Source organism: Coptis chinensis, chromosome 9 (genome assembly GCF_015680905.1).
Source record: "Coptis chinensis isolate HL-2020 chromosome 9, ASM1568090v1, whole genome shotgun sequence".
Classification (NCBI taxonomy): Eukaryota; Viridiplantae; Streptophyta; class Magnoliopsida; order Ranunculales; family Ranunculaceae; genus Coptis; species Coptis chinensis.
Window position 1 is genome coordinate 52354431 of NC_141464.1, and position 21728 is coordinate 52376158.

The window sequence follows — 21728 nt, forward strand, 5'->3', positions numbered from 1 at the left end:
GTCAAGCAAATTGGCATCTATGATCATAGTAACGCCCCCAAAAGGCTTACTAATCAGCCAACTCAAAAGACATCTACGACAACAATAGCGCCCCCAAAAGGCTAGCTATTAACCAATCAGCTTGACACCCTGCTAAGGATCAAGTTTAAACCACGCACTATGATGTCAGATTGCAAGCAAGGACGCTCAACGGGAAACAACCATAGTGACACTCCCAAAAGGCTAGCTATCAACCATAGTGACGCCCCCAAAAGGCGTATAAATTAACTTAACACCAACACCAGGGTTAAGCTTGATTCAACTGTAATTACCACTCAAAGGCTAATTATCAGTCAAATCTAATTTACGGTACCCCCAAAAGGATGACAAATCAACTTAAGGCCTCTGATATGATTAAGTTTGATTCAACTGTAATTACCACTCAAAGTTTAATTATTAGTCAAATCCAATCTACGAACAACGATCTACACACTCTACGAAGCTCGACATACGATTTCGCTTCTTCTTTAGCTCACGATCTGCGACTCTGACGTAAGACCTACCACATCAACTCCCAACAAAGCTCTAAGCAACAAAGCGACATCCAAAATATAAACCACGAGAATTTCAATTAGCGGTAATCTCCATTTTCAACCAAGTAAGTACCGCGCGGTCTCCTTTATTATTTTTCTTTATACTACTTTTCTACAAATAGTGATATAAAGAAAGGGGGCAATGTCGGTATCCTCCACTCTTAACCACTTGTGGCGGACCGTGTCGGACTACAAGCGAGTGTCGTGCATGCGACCTAAAAGGTCAGAGTCGTCTAAACGACCTCGAAATGTAATCGCTGCAAGCTAGTAAACAACATCATTAATGACCGGATCATTACTTTGTAAAAGAATGAGTAAAAGCAATCATCAAGACAACAAAAAGGGGATCTACGCCTATAAAGGAGGCATCTTCTCCATTCTTGAGAGGGGAGGCTGACATTTCTCTCCATCTCCAACTCAATCACTCATGATGAACTACGTCTGACTTGATACCCGGTTCATCGAGAACCTGAATCGTGAAGCATTTCGAAACACCGGCCGAGTTTGATCAAACATCTTATACAAACCCTATTCTCTACGATTGTAAGATTATGACTAAAATGTACCTCTACAACCTGAAAATGAAAAAGATGAGGTAGTGTTGTGGTGTTTGGTTGAGTATCTTGGAGTAGAGCAGCATGATATGAGGTTGTGGTGGAGATGTGGTTTAGTTTGGCTTTAGGGAAGATCAGTAGCCATTCTAAATTTGCTAGGCTACGATCTAATCTTTTCTTCAATTCACAGAGTTTAGACTGGATTGTTTGTTCCACCAGGTAAAAGGGTTTCCAAAGAAACCAATATCAATGAGACCCATATCTTGAATTAGTTCAGTGGCAATAAGGCTCTCATTCGAAATGTAGGGGTACGGTCTCCCCCTCTTTTTTCTGATTGGTTGAGGATGATATTAAGATCTCCGATGATAAGCCAAGGTTGAGAATATTCTTCTGCTAGAGTTCGAAGAAATTGCCAACTATGTCGTTTTAGTTTTGGATACAGACTACCATAAAAGAACGATATAAGCCTTGTGCGATATGATTATGTGGGTGTGATGTAATCAAGACAACAATCATGTATTGTCCCTAAAAAATAGGTTGTAGTTTAACATGATCATTCCAAAAAATACATAGACCGCTTGCAGTTCCTACGGGGTTAACAATTAAGGAGTGCTGGTAATAAATTTTAAACTTAAGGGAATAAACATATGGTTGTCGACATTTAGTTTTTAATAGAAATATAATATCGGGTTTATTATTATTGACTAGGTCCTTAAGCTCACTAACTGTATAGTTGCCCCTGCAGCCCCTACAGTTCCATGAAAGTATTCTCATGATGACGACGGGGACTATTCTGGGATAGTCACCAAACCCCGATGGTTATGCATGAACATATATCTATTATATGTAGTAATTCTTGAAAATGAAAGTTTAGGTTGGACCTCTGTATTTCCTCGTTGTGCCGCTTGGTTAATCCCCCTTAGATGCTCAGAAGTGGCAACATTGCTAGTCCCCTCTCTAGCAAAGTGAGGATGCCTATGAACTTTGGAGCCATGCCTATGATAGTAGGGGTTTGTAGGGTGCATCTGTGTAGCATACTAAATTTTTTCTCCATATAACTGTTGGTGAGTAATTTCTTGGGGTGTTTAGGTCATATTATGTGCAACCATTATGTTTTGTGGTTCAGTGAAAGGTGGCACATAGTCATTTGAATATGGGACCTGTTGATCCTCTTGATTGTTCTACATTAGATTTGGAGGACCATTAAACATGGTGCTGACCAAAGGGAGGTTGCGAAGTTCTCCGGGAGTGGTTCCCATAAAATAATTCCTTTGTTGGAAATTCCCAGTACCTTGTACTCCAGTGGCATGTAATTGTTCTTCGATGCCAATGGACTCAAACCTTGGTGGAAATGGTGCCAGATTCGAATTGGTATATCCGAGAGCAGAGAGATATCGAGACATGAACAAACCATTAACAAAGCTTAACAAATTTGAAGTTGTGTCATTCCAGTAAGTTGGGATTGGTGTTGGGATTACTATATATGAGTTGCGAAGAGTTATTGTGGTTGGGTTGGTTGATGGAGGCACAACTTCTGGTAATGTGTGGGGACAATTGTGTCTTGAATTTTTGTTTTTTTTTGCGCTATCATGAGGAGTGAATTGAGAATTTGATGGTCTTTTTCCGGTAGAAATATATGGTAGTTGTTGTTGCGTGGGTGTTGGAAGCATTGGAAGGAGGTCGATTGTAGGACTTGGTTGTTGGTTATTTGGGATTGTTGGAATCATGGTTGTAGAGGGTGAGGTGTAGTTCTGAGGATTGTTGGTTGGTGGTGGTTGTGAGGTGGGGGTATTGTTGGAGGTGTTGATGGTGATTGGATTTGAGTTTGTTCCTGTTTTGGGTGGTGGTTGTTGTTGGGGTGCTGGGATTTCCGGTAGATTTGTGGGTGGGTTTGTTTTGGTAGTACTTTCGGGTTTGAGTCAGTTGGGCTTACCTCCTGTATCTTGTCAAGATCCATGTCCACTTGTTTGCTTGGTTCGCCAGGCCCATAGGTTATCTCTTTTGCCAGTTGGTTTTGAATAGATATTTTCTCTGGGGAGAGAGGTGATGTCTCACATGATGTTTGATTGGTGAGACTAGTTGCCACATGTATCTCTTCCAAACCATGCAAATTGACCGGAACAGTGTTGTTTCCCGAGAATGTCATAACGATAATCATGTCGTCTTTTTCCAAGTCACCTATATGTAATGATTTCCTGCTTCCGATCGGTTCGTCATGTCCAATTGCTAGCGGCGGTGGAAGTGCCAGTAGTGTCCCGATTGGGTGAATATATGGTGGAGCATGGCAGACGATTGTTATCCAGTCTTGAGACAAGTGGTGCAGAATGGATGCGGCAACCTCTCCGATTTGAATTTGACGTATACATATTCACATTTAAGTGTTGATGCTTCAATACCCGATATGATTGGATTCTCGACGTTGACGTCGATTCTTGCTCGATACATTTCCTAAGCCTTGGAAAGTCGTCTGGTGGGTCCACTTTCAAGAACTCACCGGCACTGGAGGATAGTTCTTTTATGGCTTCTTGGCTACAATGATCAAAGTTGTCCTTCAAATCCCGAACCATAAAGGAACAACGCTCAACTAAACTTTGTTTGGATCCATTCTGCGTCAAAATTCCTTCATGATGAAGAGATGACCAAGAACATGGAGAGGTGATCAATAAGAAATCTCATTCTTTCGGTGAAGGCATTAAAGTTTAACATAAACAAATTTATCTTCTAGAACAAGGATGTCCATTCCATTTTGTTTCTTCAGGTTGTGTTGGATTGCGATCCATGGCGTTGTCAACATCAAACGGAATTGTTGTGTTGAGTTTACCGATATCTTGAAATTCCATTTGTTGTGATTTTGGAGTAGAGTCCCATGTTGCATCAACATTTTTCCTTAGTTTATGCTGAGAGTCTTGGAGAAAGATTTAGTAATAAGATTTTCTATTTATGTACCCATCTCTGTTGAGAGATGCTTGTTGTAACTCTATGGCGGTGAGTAAGGAACTAACTATATGTTGATCTTCTGGGATTCTGTAGAGGATTAACCGGCCTGCAAGCATAATCAAAAAGAAATCTAAGAAGTGGAAAATATATATTAAAAAATAATGTCAACTGAGATGGTTGTAGAGTTAGAAGTGGACAGAATAAGATATGGTCAGAGGAAGGATCTGTTGTATTAGGTGGTTTTTGTTGGCGGTTGAAAAGTTTTCCTAAGCTTTACCCCCGGGGCGGAAAGCTATCTCGAAAAGAGACAAAAACTTGGTCCCCATGAACAAAAAACTCATATAGTAATTAACACTTATATGCCACTAATAATATATCTTAGACATCCTCAGAGTGGCAACTTAAGATTACAAATATTTTAGCAAACTACTTGATTCAAGTGCATGCAGTAACAATAATATAAATTCAAACTATAACCCACATGTTTCAACATCTACTAATAACAATAATAATATATCTATTTTGTATTATCATATAAGTAACATCGCTCACATGCCTGATTCTATAAATATTAGGTTTGACGCTGCTTTCAATAAGAGATCTCTGTCGGGATCTACTACTTTGCTATGGCTTGGAATAGGAGCTTTACTTGTCTGCTGCGAGTGAGGAGATTCCATGATAGAAGTCGAAGAGAGTGAACTTCTTGCGGTAGAGTAACTTGTGAAGGCTGGTGCAACACTTAGGAGGAGGAAAATTTCTTTTTGAGGGGGACAACATCAACATTATCAACAGTTTGAGCTCCCATGAGTCTAGTATTGTTTGGTCTTTACAAAGCATTACGAAAGCAATTATCACAATTGCTAATAAATTTAAGTTTTCATGTTTTAGATGGTTAAGAAGATGTTATAATAGTGAGACTCATGATCTAGCTAAATGGGCTTAGCTCTTCTGATATGAGTACTCTACCAAAATGTTGCTCAGACTTTCAGTGTATCCCTTTAATTTTATAATATATAAATGTGTGATTTGTAGTGGAAAAAAAAATGCATACAGTAACGGTGTGCCGATTATAGTGGTGAATGGTGTTCCATCAAGGCCCAAACACTTTCAATGGATATCATCAGTACTCACAGGCCAGTAACCTTGAGAAGTATGGAGTACATAATAGACTATTAAAGCATTAAGTACCCCCTGTACCAGCATCAGTCTATAGCTTATATGGTGAGATGTTCTAGAACAGTTGAACTGCTTGATTGCTTACAACATTATGATCACAGATTACAGATTTGCACTAATATAGACGTATTACACTTGATCACACTCATACTGTTACACTGTTACTCTTACATATTGGCATATTGCACTGGTATTGTAAGTACAAAACTTAAGATGCCCTTGATCTCATATTCTCAATTCTTGTTTTACAAAATCAAATTCAAGACGGCAGCAATTATTTAAGTACCAACGGTAGTAGATGACAGAATCACCGTCCGCCGCCACCGGCGCCAACACCAACACCTTTACCAGCACCAACTCCTACTCCAACTCCAACACCAACACCTCCACCCCCGCCATGACCACCACCGACCCCACCTCCTAAACTACCTCCACCACCTAAACCAACACCACCTCCTAAGCCACCACCAGCGCCAAATCCACCACCATGACCGGACCCTCCTCCAGCACCACCCCCACCCCCACCACCTCCTCCAGAAGCACCCCCACCTCCGACACCCCCACCTGCACCGAATCCTCCACCTTGACCCGATCCCCCTCCAATACCGCCGCCGCCACCTCCTCCTCCACCACCACCACCTCCTCCTCCAAGGCCTCCAGCTCCACTTCCCACACCACCACCAGCTCCAAAGCCTCCACCATGTCCAGAGCCACCTCCAATGCCACCTCCACCGCCACCGCCAGCACCACCTCCTCCTCCTAGACCTCCTCCAGCACCACCACCTACACCACCACCAGCTCCAAAGCCTCCACCATGTCCAGAGCCACCTCCAATGCCACCTCCACCGCCACCGCCAGCACCACCTCCTCCTCCTAGACCTCCTCCAGCACCACCACCTACACCACCCCCAGCTCCAAAACCACCGCCACGTCCAGACCCACCTCCAAGACCACCTCCACCGCCTGCACCACCACCTCCTCCAATGCCGCCTCCAGCACCACCACCTACACCACCCCCAGCTCCAAATCCTCCACCTCTTCCTGAACCTCCACCGATACCACCACCTCCTCCACCCCCAAAGCCTCCTCCACCTCCAACACCCCCACCAGGCCCACATCGTCTACCTCCAACACGACACCCATCGTCATCTCGTCCACCACCAAAAAGTTGCTTATCAACTCTATCATCTCCAAGAGTAAGTACACTCAATTGCAAGAAGGCAATGCTCAAAAGAAGCAACAAAGACCAACATTTGTGAGAGACACCCATGACTCAACTCAACTCAACTCACAAATATACACGTTACTGATGCCTCAAATCTTTCTTTCTTGCCTTTCTACTTCTTCTGATCTTCTGCTTTTATAAGCTTAACCCACTTGTTTGCTTGAACCACTACACCATGGTTGACTCCATGCATTAATAAGGTTCATATCCATGATGAACGCGTACGAAACAGTTGGGGAATTGGCGGGAGCATTAAAATGTAAAATTGGTCAAAAGTCAACTATACCGACTCGAACCTTATTAGGCGCGCTTTGGTTCTCATTGGGTAGTTTGAAAATGAATGAGAAATAAAACAAGTAAATCATTTTACAAACATTGTGCAAATTCTATAAACATTCAATTTCTCAAAAACTGTAAAGTAAGCACCTTACAAATTATTGAAGTTTTATTTTTTTGCACACAAGTAAGGAGTAGTATTACGAATAAAAGAATGTGTACAGAGAGATAATAAGATTACATTTCATCTGACTTAACAGAATCTAAAATAGGATCGAAAGGGGCACTCCACTCTTGGGACAAAACCTGGTCGAATGTCACTCCAAACAGCTTGTCTATTATCAAGAGTTGAAGCATGCCTTGCTGCAGCTTTTACCACATAATATATGTCCATTGAACTTTGTTCATCAAAGGAGAACTAGAGTAAAATCCGTATATTTTGAGCGTTAGATTGTTTTTCCCAAAAATTAGCGTAAAAAGTAGAAATCTAAAAACTGGGCTTCTCTTGCATTTCTGTACTCCACAAGAATTGTAACTTTGTTGGCTGCATAAGCATTCGTGCATAACACAAGTTAGTTCGGATTCAAGGCGCCTTTCTGGAAATTTTACTGTATAAATTTAGTGAGAAGCTGCACCAAATTCCCCAGCATCAAAAGTCTAGAATTAATTCTTTTTTTCGAACCACAACAGAAGATTCTTTGAACTAGACATTCAGAATTTCCGATAGGTACATACCTTTGGCCTTGTGCCTCATAGACGAGACTAAATAATTCTACAATAGTATATGCAAATTAGATACAAGTCAAAGGATTGAAGGAAACAGAAATCAATATATAATAGTAAGCCATACACACTAAACTCTAAGATGAGTTGTTTTCTTTTCTTAATAGTAGGCCGATATTGTGTATATGACAACAATAGGAACATCCCAAAAACTTGTTATTTATTAGTTACACAAATACTTGTCCTTACATCAAACTGCGTTATGGAAGAGATCGCCAATCTACCAATTGAAACAGATTTTAACGCTACGAAATGAACTAAGGTCATAATATTTTGTCCTTCTTTCTCTGCTCATAATCTATCTTTGAACTCATGAAGACTCTGACGATGAAGGGGTTCTCCCACCTCTTCTCAAGCTATCTATGGCTACTTCTATCATTAGTGGCAAGCAACAAAGCATTGCCGACCTCGGAAGAAGCCCAGACTTACATCGTCCACATGGACCACTCATACAAACCAGCATCCTTCTCAACACATGAATCATGGCATCAATCCACCCTGGCATCACTCTCATCATCTCACGCTACCTACAATGAAGACACATTAATTATATTACTCTACTCCTACATCTATGCGATGCATGGCTTCAGTGCCAGACTAACACCATCTCAGCTATCTGAGTTGGAGAAACTACCAGCTCATATTGCCACATATCGTGAGGCATATGGTAAGCTATTCACCACTCGCACCCCCAAATTCCTTGGCTTGAAACATGGTTCTGGACTATGGCCTGCAGCTTCATATGGAAAAGATGTGATTGTCGGAATACTTGACACTGGCATTTGGCCAGGCCAGAAAGCAATAGTTTCAACGACAGAGGAATGACACACCAGTGCTAGAGAGATGGAAAGGCATCTGTGAAAATGGAACGTCATTCAGCCCTTCCAATTGTAACTTGAAGCTTATAGGGGCTCGGTCCTTCAGCAAAGGACTCCAAGCTTGGGGTATAAACATATCCAAGGATTTTGACTATGACTTGCCAAGAGACTTCAAGGGACATGGAACTCACACATCCTCAACAGCTGTCGGTAACACTGTAATCAGTGCAGGACACTTTGGATATGCCATGGCCTGGGAACATATAGAGGAGTCGCCCCTGGTGCACGCCTTGCCATGTACAAAGTCCTTTGGCGCCAATGGACTTTAGAGAGTGCTGCAACTGATGTGCTTGCTGGAATGGACCAAGCAATTGCAGATGGTGTCGATATCATGTCTTTGATGTCATTGCCATTGCGTCACTTTCAGCGATTGAGAAAGGTATTGTTGTAGTCTGTGCAGCTGGTAATGATTACTATCCCAATACAACATACAACGGAGCTCCATGGATAATAACAGTGGGGGCAGGCACTGTTGATCGAAGTTTCTTAGGAATATTGACTCTTGCCAATGGTCAAACTCTAGAAGGAACATCTTACTTCCCTCGAAGCATTTCTATCACTAATAACACACCTTTGAACTATATATGGAAAAACCAACATAAGCAAAGCAAACTGTTGAGTTCTCTGCTTTGGATACAACTGAAGTAACTGGTAAGGTGTTTTTGTGCGACATCAATCGTGGTGAAGACATTAGGGGGAAAATGTCAGAGGTTGGAGCTGGCGCACTTGCTGGTATATTTTTAGCTGATAAGCCAACTCTAGCCCTGGACGCAGATGGGTACTCCATGCCTACCTTTATTTTAGAAATGAGAGTTGGTTCTCTAGTAAGGAATTATGCAATGGGTACAAATAATTCAATGGTGAGGGAGATGAAATTTGTGACAACAAAGGTAGGAATTAAACCTGCACCTCAGGTTGCAGATTTTTTCTTCACAAGGACCAGACCCGATTAGCCCAGGTGTTCTAAAACCGGACATCCTAGCTCCAGGACAGGACGTGCTAAGCAGCGGTAGTCCCAAATAAACCAGTTATGGATGTGGGAATATATTCTTTGGTGACTGAATATGCACTAAAGTCGGGTACATCAGTGGCGGCACCTCATGTGGCAGGAGTAGCAGCATTGCTGAAGGCCGTTTACCAATATTGGAGTCCAGCAGTGATTCGTTCGGCAATAATGACCACTGCAAGTGTCACTGATAACACACACACAAACAATAAAAGATTCGTCAACTGGATTGCCGGCTACACCTCTTGACTTCGGGGCAGGCCATATCAACCCAAATAAAGCTATGGACCCTGGGCTAATATATGATATTTACTTCCTAGATTACGTTGAGTTCTTATGCAGCCTTAATTACACAAATCAGCAGATGAGTACTGTCCTTAGACGAAGCCAATGGAGTTGTTGAGACAACACACCTGATCTAAATTATCCTTCTTTTGTTGTTGTCACTTCAAAAGATACTATTTTTCCAATGGTGAAAAACTTCACCAGGGTTGTGACGAACATTGGAGATGACAATTCTGTCTATCGAGCAGCAGTTTCAGAGTTCCCTAATGGAATGAGAATCCACATAGAGCCTAAGTGCCAAACACTCTTATATTCACCAGCAAAGACCAAAAGCAAAGGTTTGTTGCAAGTGTAGTTGATTGACGAAAAAGAACAAAGCCCAATATATGGCTACCTCAAGTGGGTTGATGACAAACATGTAACACCACCTCCTTTTGATGACAAACATGTAAGCTCTGATAAATTTGCTTTTCTATAAAAGCTAGCTGGATATCCCAATTACAAGCACGAAGAACATGGTAAAAGGAATTTTCACAACTGTTCCAAGCATTACTCGAAGCTAAAAGCACTTGGAATTACATTGAAGAGGAGAAGGATTGGTTGATTATACAAAAGCCTAGCCATATATGATATATTCTCTGGTTTCATTGTCTGCAAGATTAAACCCTTGTTTTTGTTATTATATAAAAAATTTAACGAATTTTTTTGCATCGTTTTTAAAATTTGCCTTCACTGTTCAGATTTGGCTCTCATTGGCACTGTTCTTCTTCTTCTTCTTCTTTTTTGGAGGGTTAAAGCTATTGGGTGCACCACACAGTGTGCCTTTGTTTAGTTGGGGACATATCTTTAGATATCTGTACTGTGTGTTATTTTCTTCTTCGCTAGAAACTTCACCTTTAACCACTTTTATTTGTATGTTATTATCTGACCATATTGAACAGAAGATTATATATACCAAAATAAAAAACATGTACCTGCATCCTTTGTGTTTCAATAGAGGTAGAAAACTCAATAGTATGCTCCTGCAAAAGCAATCACTCCTTCACCTAAGATATTTAAGGAACCATACACGGCACTGATCAACTGTATCACTATAGTTCTAATTCTAAAGTCCCAGAGCCAAAACCAAATGCCATCTCTCATTTTAAAAATTGGGTTTTACAACAATAAAGATACAATAGGAAGTGTTACAACACGTAGAAACACGACATTTCTGTGAGCATGTCTGTAAATTAATTAAAATTATTAGAAATCCCAGTAAAACATAAGCTCCAAATTCCACACAAAACAAAATAATCAGAAATTTATCTTTAAGACTAAGTTTTCCAGCAAGTAACCACTAACCAAACACGTACACCTTATCAGGGTTTAAGTAAAGAAGTGATGTAAATTGTGATAGGTGAAGATTAGTACTTTAGCATCTATATTTTAGGCAGACAACCTTACGAAGATGGGCCCAAAAGGGCTTTTAAACTCCTGTACAAAAATCCAAATCCAGATCTTTCCATTTTCTCTTTTTTTTTCACCACAAAAGTCCAAAAACTGTGAAAAAAACGGAAAGAAGTGTCATTATTACCTTTTTCTCTTTCTGGACACCTGCTGAAACTTCTGGAACATTCCACGCCCTCCACATTAATTCCAGACATACCCTCACTGCTGCTGTTAAAACAAGAAGAGATATAGCAAAAGATTATATTTTTATTAAGAAAGAGAAGAAAAAGAAGATATGGGTGTTGATTATTACAAAGTATTAGGAGTTGATAAGAGTGCTAAAGATGATGACTTAAAGAAAGCTTATAGAAAACTTGCTATGAAGTGGCACCCTGATAAGAATCCAAATAATAAAAAAGAAGCTGAAGCTAAGTTCAAAGAGATCTCTGAGGCTTATGAGGTATGTTTTTTTCACTCTTTTTACTTCTTTAATTTGTTCAAAATCTTAAATTTGATATTGCTAACTAGTCTAGTCTGTTGTGTGACATTTTATAGGTTTTAAGTGATCCACAGAAGAGAGCTGTTTATGATCAATACGGTGAAGATGGGCTAAAAGGCCAAGTTCCTCCACCAGGTGCAGGTGGACCTGAAGGGGCAACTTATTTCCACACTGGAGATGGACAGACAACTTTCAAATTCAATCCTAGAAGTCCTGATGATATTTTTGCTGAGTTTTTCGGATTCTCGGGACCCTTTGGAGGAATGGGAGGTGGTGGAGGAATGAGGGGTGGTAGGTTTGGTGGTATGTTTGGAGAAGATGTATTTGCCTCGTTTGGAGGAGAGGGTGGTTCGATGAGTCAAGGTGTGAGGAAGGCTCCTCCAATTGAAAACAAAGTGCCTTGTACTCTTGAGGAGCTTTACAAAGGGACTACTAAGAAGATGAAGATATCTAGGGAGATTGCTGATGCTAGTGGGTGAGTGCTTCTGCTTTCTTAATCCCAATATCTTTTAATACATAATCATGCTTTATGACATTGTTTTAATAGCCTTTTTCATGAAATTAAGCAATTGAATCTTTTTAGTAGTCATAGTTTCTGCTTATGTAGTTGATAATATATGGTTTTATACGTTTCGAAGATACAAGGATAAAATGGTAATTTGATTGACTGAATTGTGTATTGGCTCATGCTTGCTTGATTGGAATTTCTATATGCAACATCAATGGTCTCAATGATTAACTGGATTGGGTGAAATTCTAGCTCTATGTTGTTTAGACATACTTTACATTGTTTATTTCAGAGTTTAGTTTTGACTGCTTTTCTTGAAAATACCGTAGGATCTGAATCCCTCATTCAGACTATAAGATCGAGCATCTCTGGTGTTGGATCTGAATTGCTATATTTGGTATCAAACTATCAATTTTTTTTTTTTGCTCCAATGGCAGTACCGAAATTGGCACCATTCAGTTGCAATAAATAGAACCTGTTGTGTTTATCCTGATTAGAATTAATATGTTGGTCAGATTTTCTTAAATTGTAAAAATCATTTGTTGGGTATCCAGTTCTAGATGCTAGGTGCTGGATTCTGGGCATGGAAAAGTGTTGCAGGACACTCTTCAGGGTATGACCTCCTGTGGTCTAGCCCGAAAAGTGACTTCTATACATGATGATAGCTGGCATCCCTCGTGTCCCAGGAGTATTAGTCCCTCTACAAGATTTTTGTATACCCTTGAAGATATTTCAGCATGAAACTATTTAGATTATGTTCCATTTATCAGTCCAGTCTTTAGCTTGAGGATCGCATGTAAAAATTGTATCCCTTTTGAGCAGGAGTGGCTATTGAAAAAGTGGTCATCTCAAGTCCAACCAGGCGTGAAGAGTCTAAACCTAAGTTACATTGTCCGTGTGTCCGTATCCAACACGGATACGTAGTGTCTGACACGGCTAAATATCAGAAGTTGAGGTATATCACATACAATGTGTCCGTGTGTGTCCGACATGGACACATGGATACATATTCGGCACGGATTTTTTTAAAATATGGAGTGTCCATGTAACATAGGTCTAAACAATTTTGGCACCGATTGATGACTTATTATTTATTTATTTCCAATTTCTGGTGTTGTATCGTTATTCGTTAAAGCTGTTGAATAACAGAGTTGGTGACAAGTGAGAGAGCTGCGGATTTCTTCAAACTTGTTGTGTCTTTGTTCCATCTCTTCCTTATGTTTCTCCTGCATTTGTTATTTACTACACCCACTTTCTTCACCTTTAACTAAACATAGGCTAGAGTTTAGGTAATCAGAAACACAAACAAACAGTAATGTTGTGTACTTTAGGTGTTGTCACTTATCAGTCTATGACAATCTTACTAATTCGTCCTCCAACTGGATGTTGATCAGAGGTCTTAATGGCCATTACAATTTTGTACATAATAACTTTAATTTGAATTTGTGTTAGCAACTTTGTGATTTTATTAAGAAAGGGAATGGGAGTGAAAGAGCTGCAAAATTGCGAACTATCTATGTCTTCTTAATATAAGATATTGGTGTTCTTGTGTTGCTTTCTGCTTGATCAGTATTTTTTCATCGCATAATTTCCCTGGGCTCTTTAAAGGAAATAAACCCTTCTATTTTGATTTTAGTATCTTACCTGTATGTGTTTATTTTGTGCAGGAGAACGATGCCAGTTGAGGAAATATTAACTATTGACATCAAGCCTGGTTGGAAGAAAGGTACAAAGATCACCTTCCCTGAGAAAGGGAATGAGAGGCCAAATGTTATCCCAGCGGACCTTGTCTTCATCATTGATGAGAAGCCACATAGCCTGTTTACAAGGGATGGGAATGACCTTATTGTCACGCAGAGGATTTCATTAGTTGAAGCTTTGACAGGATACACTGTGCATCTCACAACACTGGATGGGAGGAACCTGACTATTCCCATAACAAATGTGATCCATCCAACTTATGAGGAAGTTGTACCAAGAGAAGGAATGCCTATTCCAAAAGACCCTCAAAGAAGGGTAACTTGAGAATCAAGTTTAACATCAAGTTTCCTGCAAGGCTTACAGCAGAACAGAAGGCTGGAATGAAGAGACTGTTGCCTCCAGCTTGATTATCGTCACCAGTAATCAAACTATGACAAGAGAACTACTGTGAATATTCTGAGTTTGGCTATAATTTTCTGTTAATGTGTTGCTTGTTTCATTACATTTGTAATTTTATTAGTTAATAAGCAGAAAAATGATTGCTCGAGAACATGTATTGCGTGGTTGCTATTGAGGATCCCATTTTCGCCTCTTGAGTGCACAGAGGATAATAGAAACCTATTAGAAACATAGAGAACAATTTTCTTTTCAGAGTATTCTTTCTGGTGAACCCGGCTTTGTGCTGTCCCCTTGTCTGCGGTGCCTACTGAAGTACTGATACATTGCTAAGTACACCAACCTCCTGCTATGCCTACTGGTAGTCACTTGACCTGTTCTTCAGAATAGCTGCAAATTGTAGATGGCCTTGTCAATACAGAATTATACTAGTTGGGACGAATTCTGCTTCTGTGACCTCATTTTAATGATGCAGCTTGGGGTCTGGAACATGTTTGATAGTGATCCGCCCAAAGGTTCCTACAAGCACGAACTCCACCTGCTTGCCCATTGCCCATGGGAACCTTAAAATTGGTGTATGCTTTTTTTGTCCCGTTTTTATCCTTTAATCAATTCCAAACAACCGATAAAACATTTAATTGCTATGGATAAATATGTAATTCCATGTTTCCATCCTTTTAATTTTCTCGCACAAATTGCCTCAAACCACTCAGTTTTCTCGTAAGTCATGATCTACTATGTTTCTCTCTCTTTTTCCAGGGTTCTATGTGATGTTAACTGAAAAGAGAAAACTATGAAAAAAGAAAGACAAAAGAGAACACAGAAGACGTAAACAAAAAATAAGTCCTACTTCCCATCTATATATTGCGGATGGACTTGAAGGTAGGACAAAGTTAGCCGCAAGAAAACACTCACCACCAAATCTTGTTCGCCAAGTCACTACATACGTACTGGAAACCATGAGGAACAAAAACAATAAAAATAAAGATTCATCACACAAAACCTTAAACCCATTAGAAGTGATTAAACAAAGACAAGCAGAAGAAGAAGAAGAGGAGCAGATTCAGCGATACGCTTTTCCTTTCGATTGTTGCTTATCTTGAACGGAAAGGTTCTACTAGAACCCTAGCTGCACTTCAGGCTGAAGCTTTTTTTTGCTTGGTAAGTGAGAATATATTAAAACTTGAAACAAAAACAAAAGATGTTGTATAGGGTGGCCAACATGCTGACCCCCTATTGCATGCTCCTAGCTACTTCATGACTATAACCATAAACAAGTACGGTGTATCAATATAAACAAGTACAGCTGAAGCTGATGAGGGATATATGTTTATTGTGATTAACTTTAGGAGCATCTATTTTTTTGCTTAATTTTAGCAGATCTAAGAGGGCTTTGTTTATTGTTTTGAAAACCTTTAGGATCTAAGTGATGATGAATGTGGTGGTGAAGACGAGATTAAAGGCCAAGTTCCTCCACCAGAAGGGGCATCTTTCTTCCACACCGGATACAATCCTGGAAGTCCTGACGATACTTTTGTGAAGTTGGTCCGTATTCTGAGCCTACTTGCAGGAATGGGAGATAGTGGTGGACGCCAGAGGATGATAAATTTGGTGGTGAAGATGTGTTGATTGCCATGTTAGCCGAGGGTGGTTCGATGGGTCAAGGTGCTCATAAAGCCACTGCAATTAAAAACAAAGAACAACATTGTAGCCTTGAGGAGCTTTATGAAGGAACTACTGAGAAGATGAAGATGTTAGAAATTAAACCAAAGTCATATTGTAGCCTTGAGGAGCTTTATAAAGGAGCTACAGAGAAGATGAAGATGTTGAAAATTAAATCAAGGTCATAGATAAAGTTCTAGGTATCCTAAGAGGATCTAGGACCTTCTAAGTTCTAAACAAGTACGTCTTGTGATCAGGTCATTTTGTATTAAGAACTTCAGAATAATTCAAGAGTTTCGTCTCTTCAATCTCCTTGTGTGTGTGTGTGCACTCATCCAAATTTCAGAATATCACAACTGAAGATATGTAGGGAGATGGGTGATGCAATTGCAAGTGGGTAAGTATATGGCTACTGCATCTTGTTACTCTTATATCTTTTGGAAGCAAAATGATGCTTTGTGGCTTTGATTGCTTCAAGTAGTTAGATTTGTATGTTACAGCCTTGATTCATGAAATTATAGTTTTTGGATTCTTTAATTAGTTCATCAATTCAGAAAGTACATTTTGCTTCTTTAGTTGATTATATTATGTCGTTTGTATGTTCTGTCATATGGCCTCGTTGTGCTTTTTGTGAACTTGCATGCTGTAGTATTTAAGCCTTTGAGGGGAAGATGCTCGAAAGAAGGTATATATGGGGTATACATATACCTAATCATGAACTTACGAGAAAACTGAAAAACAACCAAAATTTTACAGTAGAAAACTCTGCTCAAACTATGAAAAGAAAATAAGAATCAAGAACTGGTGGGTCAATCTGCAGCTTAAATGATAATGTTGACAATGTTCTATTCACAAACATGTTTCTAACACTGCCAAAAAACTCTTATTAACTCCTGACAGTTAATGCATGATTAGAGATAAATACTGCGAGACCCTTATTTTCTGTCCGCATGGGAGTGTATTCCAAATCAAAGTAAGCAAAAATTACAAATAACTGTGAACCACAAAGATGAGATTCTGAAATTTACACCACAAAATGTTTCTCCGAATACATATAGCTCGTTTGCTCTCAGGTAGCTTTCTTTTGCTGCCACCATGAAAACAAAAAGTGTAAGTTAGATGCCTGACCCAGTGACCTTTAGGTATGGAGTAAGTGATCAGTACCCTGAAATAGTATTCTGTTTATAGACAAATTAAAAAAATCTGTCCGGAGTTCAGGTATGTAATTCAATTATAATGGGAACTCAAAACCGGAGTACTGCCAAAGGCACTAAGAATCCAAGCATATACGGAGGATGTGTGCTGATGGGAAGCTCATGAGGTAAACCAATAAAAAGGTTGATAAGTCAATTTCACCCTTTATAGGTCTTGGGGCACCTATATATGGAAGGAAACAAGTGTCAAGACTTACCCGCTTCTCTTCTTCTATCTTGGCCTTGAGGTATGAGTAGATTGCTACTCCAGCAATTGCAATGGCTGTTCCAATGCCTGTTTGTGTCGAAATCTTGTTGCCTGTACAAAGTTTAGGGTTAGCCTGTTCGGCACCTCGTTTGTGAATATTGACGAATATCTGGGGATCAAGCAGAACCGAAACTGGAGAACCAAGCAAGAGAAAAGTGGATCTTACCAAAGACAACAATTGAGAAACCTATCACAAACACACGTTTCAATACATTGCCAACTCGTGAGTAAGAGGTGCCACTCTCTCGAGGGTGTTGGTTGCCAACTGAAACAGTCCGCGGGGAAAAAAGGGTTCATCGTTGAGATCATCATTCAAGCAGATAATACAACATTATGCATCATGAGACTACTATGACAGAAGATAGTAATATCATCTTTTCGTACAGAGATATGTATAAGTTTGTCATGGTTGCTTTCTAAATGGAAACTTAAATGTCCAGGTAAATATATTTGTCCTATCCCTTAAAATGAGGTTGCCAACATTACCACCATGTTATCAGTTCTTTTTACAATTGTGTTGCAGTATACTAGTAAGATAAATACCTGATTGTAAAGGTGGTAAAACATTCCAACCCAAAAAAGATCCGAAATGAACTTGGTCATACCAACTTTGGCTATTGCATCACTAATGCCATGTTTCATCAGTTGAGGTCCCTCCAACTGTACATCAAAGCCAACAAGAATATTCGATCAGGAAAAATATCTCCATTATATAAGAGGAAGACATCCTTTGAACTAGGAAGTATCATTTGTAGTAGGAATAAGTACACATTAATTGTAAGACTTATGAAGAAAAGCTAAAACTTAATTAGAATGATAAATTAAGATCGTATCAAATGTGTATAGACATATGTCTAATTCGTCAGCATATGAAAAAATCTGACACGGAGAATTGACTGAGGATACTCACAATGATAGCCGGTGGAATACAGACAATAAGAGCAATGATGGAAATGTAAGCATACAGATTGGTGCTATCCATATCAGTCTGCAACAAGTAAGTATCAGCAAATAAAATGAGAGCAAGTAAAGTCTAATTAGGTAATAGAAAACATAAAACATAAAACAATACAAATCATATGGGAGATAACCATGGCTTTCTTTGAGTAGATACTCCTGTAAGTGAATGAAATATTTGAAATCATTGCGCTAATGAAGCCAAGCCAGTTGAATGAGAGCTCAGTCAAAGATGCCATAGACACACCTGAATTTCCCGAAGATACAGTTCATAGAAAAATAAGTAACCTTGCAGTTAATTTTTACCTATAACAAACTGAGAAACGCTTAGCTTCTAAAGAAAAAACCCAGTTGTTGCCAAGACACAAATAGATACTCTCAGGTTTTAGTACAATTACTTAAAATGCATTAGAATAACATTCTTAGCATCAGGCATGTCTTCACACATACATATAGCCCGACTACAGAATAGTTACCACCGTAGAGTTAAACCACGAAGGTCAGGTCAGGAAGGATCATGTAGTTCCTCTACACCAAGGACACCAGAAATATCGAACCTTGATCGTAGGAAGGCATGACTGACAACCATGTCCCCATTCTTACTAGAGGGGGCACCAAGTGCCCCTGTCCTTGAGGGAGTGCAGAGCTTTCGTTTTTTTTTATGTTGTCAAAGAGTTGAAGAACGATGATAGATGACGATACGAAAAATATGTTGGTATGGATTGCAATGTTTTTTGGCCTGATAAAAAGCTAACAACATTGTGGTTCACTAGTACACCGAGAAATATTTTAAAACTTCCAGTGAGAGGAGGGGAGTACAACATTGGTTTCGGAACACCAGACATAGAAATCGTTATAATTATCTATTTAGTTTCAATACAATCTTGTCAAAGCTCGTTATAGTATGACTCAAAATTTTCAGAATGGAAACAGACTTCGACCACTAAAAAATCAATGGCGCTTTCTGAAATGTATAGATGCCAGGATAGATAACAAAAAGTTTCCAGCTTACCAATCACAACGGGGGCTAAAGATAGCCACAGTGAGAGGGGTATCTGCTGTCCAAGTATGAACTGAGATGCAGATGCATTGAAGAAGGGCTCCAAGGCTGCAATGAATTGAAGTCAACCTGAGGAAGTTTCCTGGAGAGAGCTGAATTTGCTATAATTTCAATCATAAGTAAGGATTTGCGTACATTTGATTGTATGAGTGAATGAAACTGCAACTGCAGCAAACGAGACGTTGCTAGTCACATGACCCAATGCATGGCATACGGCAACAGGAATGAGCAATTTGAGTTGGTTTGAGTCCATTGGCTACATTTACAAAGGACGTTAAATGACATTGTACATAACATATGAGAGTATAAAATGATGCAACATCCGTAATAGGGAGACTGAAAGCCTTGGGGGAAAGCTATCACCAATCCGATAGGCTTATAATACACAGTTTCACTGCCAAACTTCCACAACTTTTCTAAACCCAACTTATCTGTCCATCAATATATTCTACAAAATAACAATTTCTTCAACATTAGAATGAACTACAATCTCACTTACAGCACGCTTTGGAAGTCCCACAGCCCAGCTGACCAAACAGTATACCACTCCAACAGCCAAATGAATCACAGATACAAAACTGCACATTCCCATAGTAGAACATATTAATAGGTCTATACTAGAAACGTCGTAGAATAGTCACAAAAAGGCCCTAACAAATGCATTTATGAAATAATAACGAACTCTAATATCAAACCACAATTTCTCTGATACACTTGACACTGAACTAGGTAATGATTTTTTAGTATGATGATAAATATTAGTCTTACAAGATTGAATTTCTTTAAGGTACGATATATATTATACTAAGAATACCATTGTGAATTCCTAACTTTAGGAGAAAAACTTTAAAATCCATTAAACAATTGTGGCAATTGCCAAGTCATGCACATAATAGGTCCAAAAAAAAAAAATACAAAAATACAAAATTGAACTCGATAAAAAAAATAGATACAAGAAAAGGGCAGAGAACACATACTAAGGGTATGGGAAGTAATTATAGATCTTCTTGTTAAGTATATTGAAGATCACATTCAAAAAGTACCTGCAAAACAACAAAAGTCAATTCTGTCATTTCACCAACGTAAACAAATATTAAATCACACAAACACACATAATAACAATTGACTAATTATAACTAAAAACAGTGCTAACATAAAATAATGAATAAAAAATAAAATAAAATTGCACATACCACATGAAGAAGAAGAATCCAGTAATTAAAAATGGGTACTTCTCCAAAAACCCAACCTTCACTACCCTACAATAAATAAACAACAAAATGAAGCTTGGGTCAGATTAACTAAGCTGAAATATAGACTTGTACTAAATTCATCAAAAAAACGGACCTCACCCTCCATCGCTTCCTTCAGCCGGAGAAGAAGAAGACGCAGCAGCTAAACGTTTTACAGATGAAGTCTTAATAACTGGTGACTTCTCAAGTAACAATGCTGGTCGAAGTTGTCTTCCCCATATTAAATTCCCACCACCAGCTACCTTAACATCACGTGCAATGGGTTTCACTACTGTAAACGTAACACTTTTCCCTCGAACTGGTTTTCGAAGACGAAGTAGACCAGTTGGAATGGTGGTAGTGTTAGTTAACACTTTTGACTCCATTGAAGAAAAATGGATTGAGCAAAAAAAAAAAAACAGAGTGAAGAAATAAAGAGTGTTTTTAAGACTTGCAAAAACGGTTGGTTAGTTTTAACAATAATTTCATGATCCATTGGTTTGTGTGTTATATTTAAGTTACAACCTTCATCTATGACCGTTGGTGTTTGGAGATAACGGTAGTGAGGAAGCGGGAGTAGTTTAATATGGTGAGTGAAGGAGTTATGGGATAGGAATGGGATATTATTGGTTGGGGTGGGCCATGGCCTTATCTTGAGGGAAAGGTCCGAGTGAAAGGAGGTGTTTTTGTTCTTCAAAATCTGAAAATCCTTATCACCTTTTTTGTTCATGGGAGTAATGGGAATGGAGTTTTTGTGGATAATGAGATATGAGATATTTACTGTTATTATCTCAAATTTTGTCAATCCCAATTTGGTTTAATTTGCAAAGAATGGGACCATATTAGGAGGTTGCCACATGTTAGATCAGACAATATTTAATACACTCTTTTTGTTGGAAGAAAATAGGAAGGCTGTGTTTGGTTCTTTGAATTTTGTTTCAAATGGAAATCAAAAACCCTGAAATTGAATTCAAAGAATTCGTTTAACAAAAATATGTTTTCCAGTTGTTTGGTTGTTATTTGAAAAGTGGGAAAATCTGTTTTCATTAAGTTATATACTTAGACTATTGGATCAAGGCCTGCAAAACACCGGATCAAACCTTGACAAAAACCAATCTCGTAATAGTAT

General features: G+C 39.1%; 3 protein-coding genes and 1 pseudogene across 3 annotated transcripts; 2 read left to right on the forward strand and 2 right to left on the reverse strand.

Moving 5' to 3' along the window:
* Positions 1 to 5298: 5298 nt before the first annotated feature.
* On the reverse strand, positions 5299 to 6617 carry LOC147476617 (uncharacterized). Its single transcript, XM_086583522.1, has one exon. The coding sequence runs from the start codon at positions 6507 to 6509 to the stop codon at positions 5547 to 5549; it is 963 nt and encodes a 320-aa protein (XP_086439648.1). The 5' UTR covers positions 6510 to 6617; the 3' UTR covers positions 5299 to 5546.
* A 1058-nt stretch (positions 6618 to 7675) lies between these two features.
* Positions 7676 to 10412, forward strand: LOC147476618 (subtilisin-like protease SBT3 pseudogene; annotated as a pseudogene).
* A 946-nt stretch (positions 10413 to 11358) lies between these two features.
* On the forward strand, positions 11359 to 14461 carry LOC147476619 (uncharacterized). The gene is given in 4 exon segments (XM_086586356.1): positions 11359 to 11583; positions 11679 to 12097; positions 13798 to 14135; positions 14138 to 14461. Coding segments are annotated over 4 exon segments (1023 nt in total). The 5' UTR covers positions 11359 to 11418; the 3' UTR covers positions 14239 to 14461.
* A 2230-nt stretch (positions 14462 to 16691) lies between these two features.
* On the reverse strand, positions 16692 to 21044 carry LOC147476620 (triose phosphate/phosphate translocator, chloroplastic-like). The gene is given in 13 exon segments (XM_086586355.1): positions 16692 to 16976; positions 17301 to 17401; positions 17517 to 17573; positions 17576 to 17615; positions 17894 to 18010; positions 18261 to 18338; positions 18442 to 18554; positions 19320 to 19415; positions 19503 to 19623; positions 19867 to 19945; positions 20345 to 20410; positions 20561 to 20626; positions 20720 to 21044. Coding segments are annotated over 13 exon segments (1218 nt in total). The 5' UTR covers positions 20986 to 21044; the 3' UTR covers positions 16692 to 16958.
* Between the last annotated feature and the right edge of the window lie 684 nt (positions 21045 to 21728).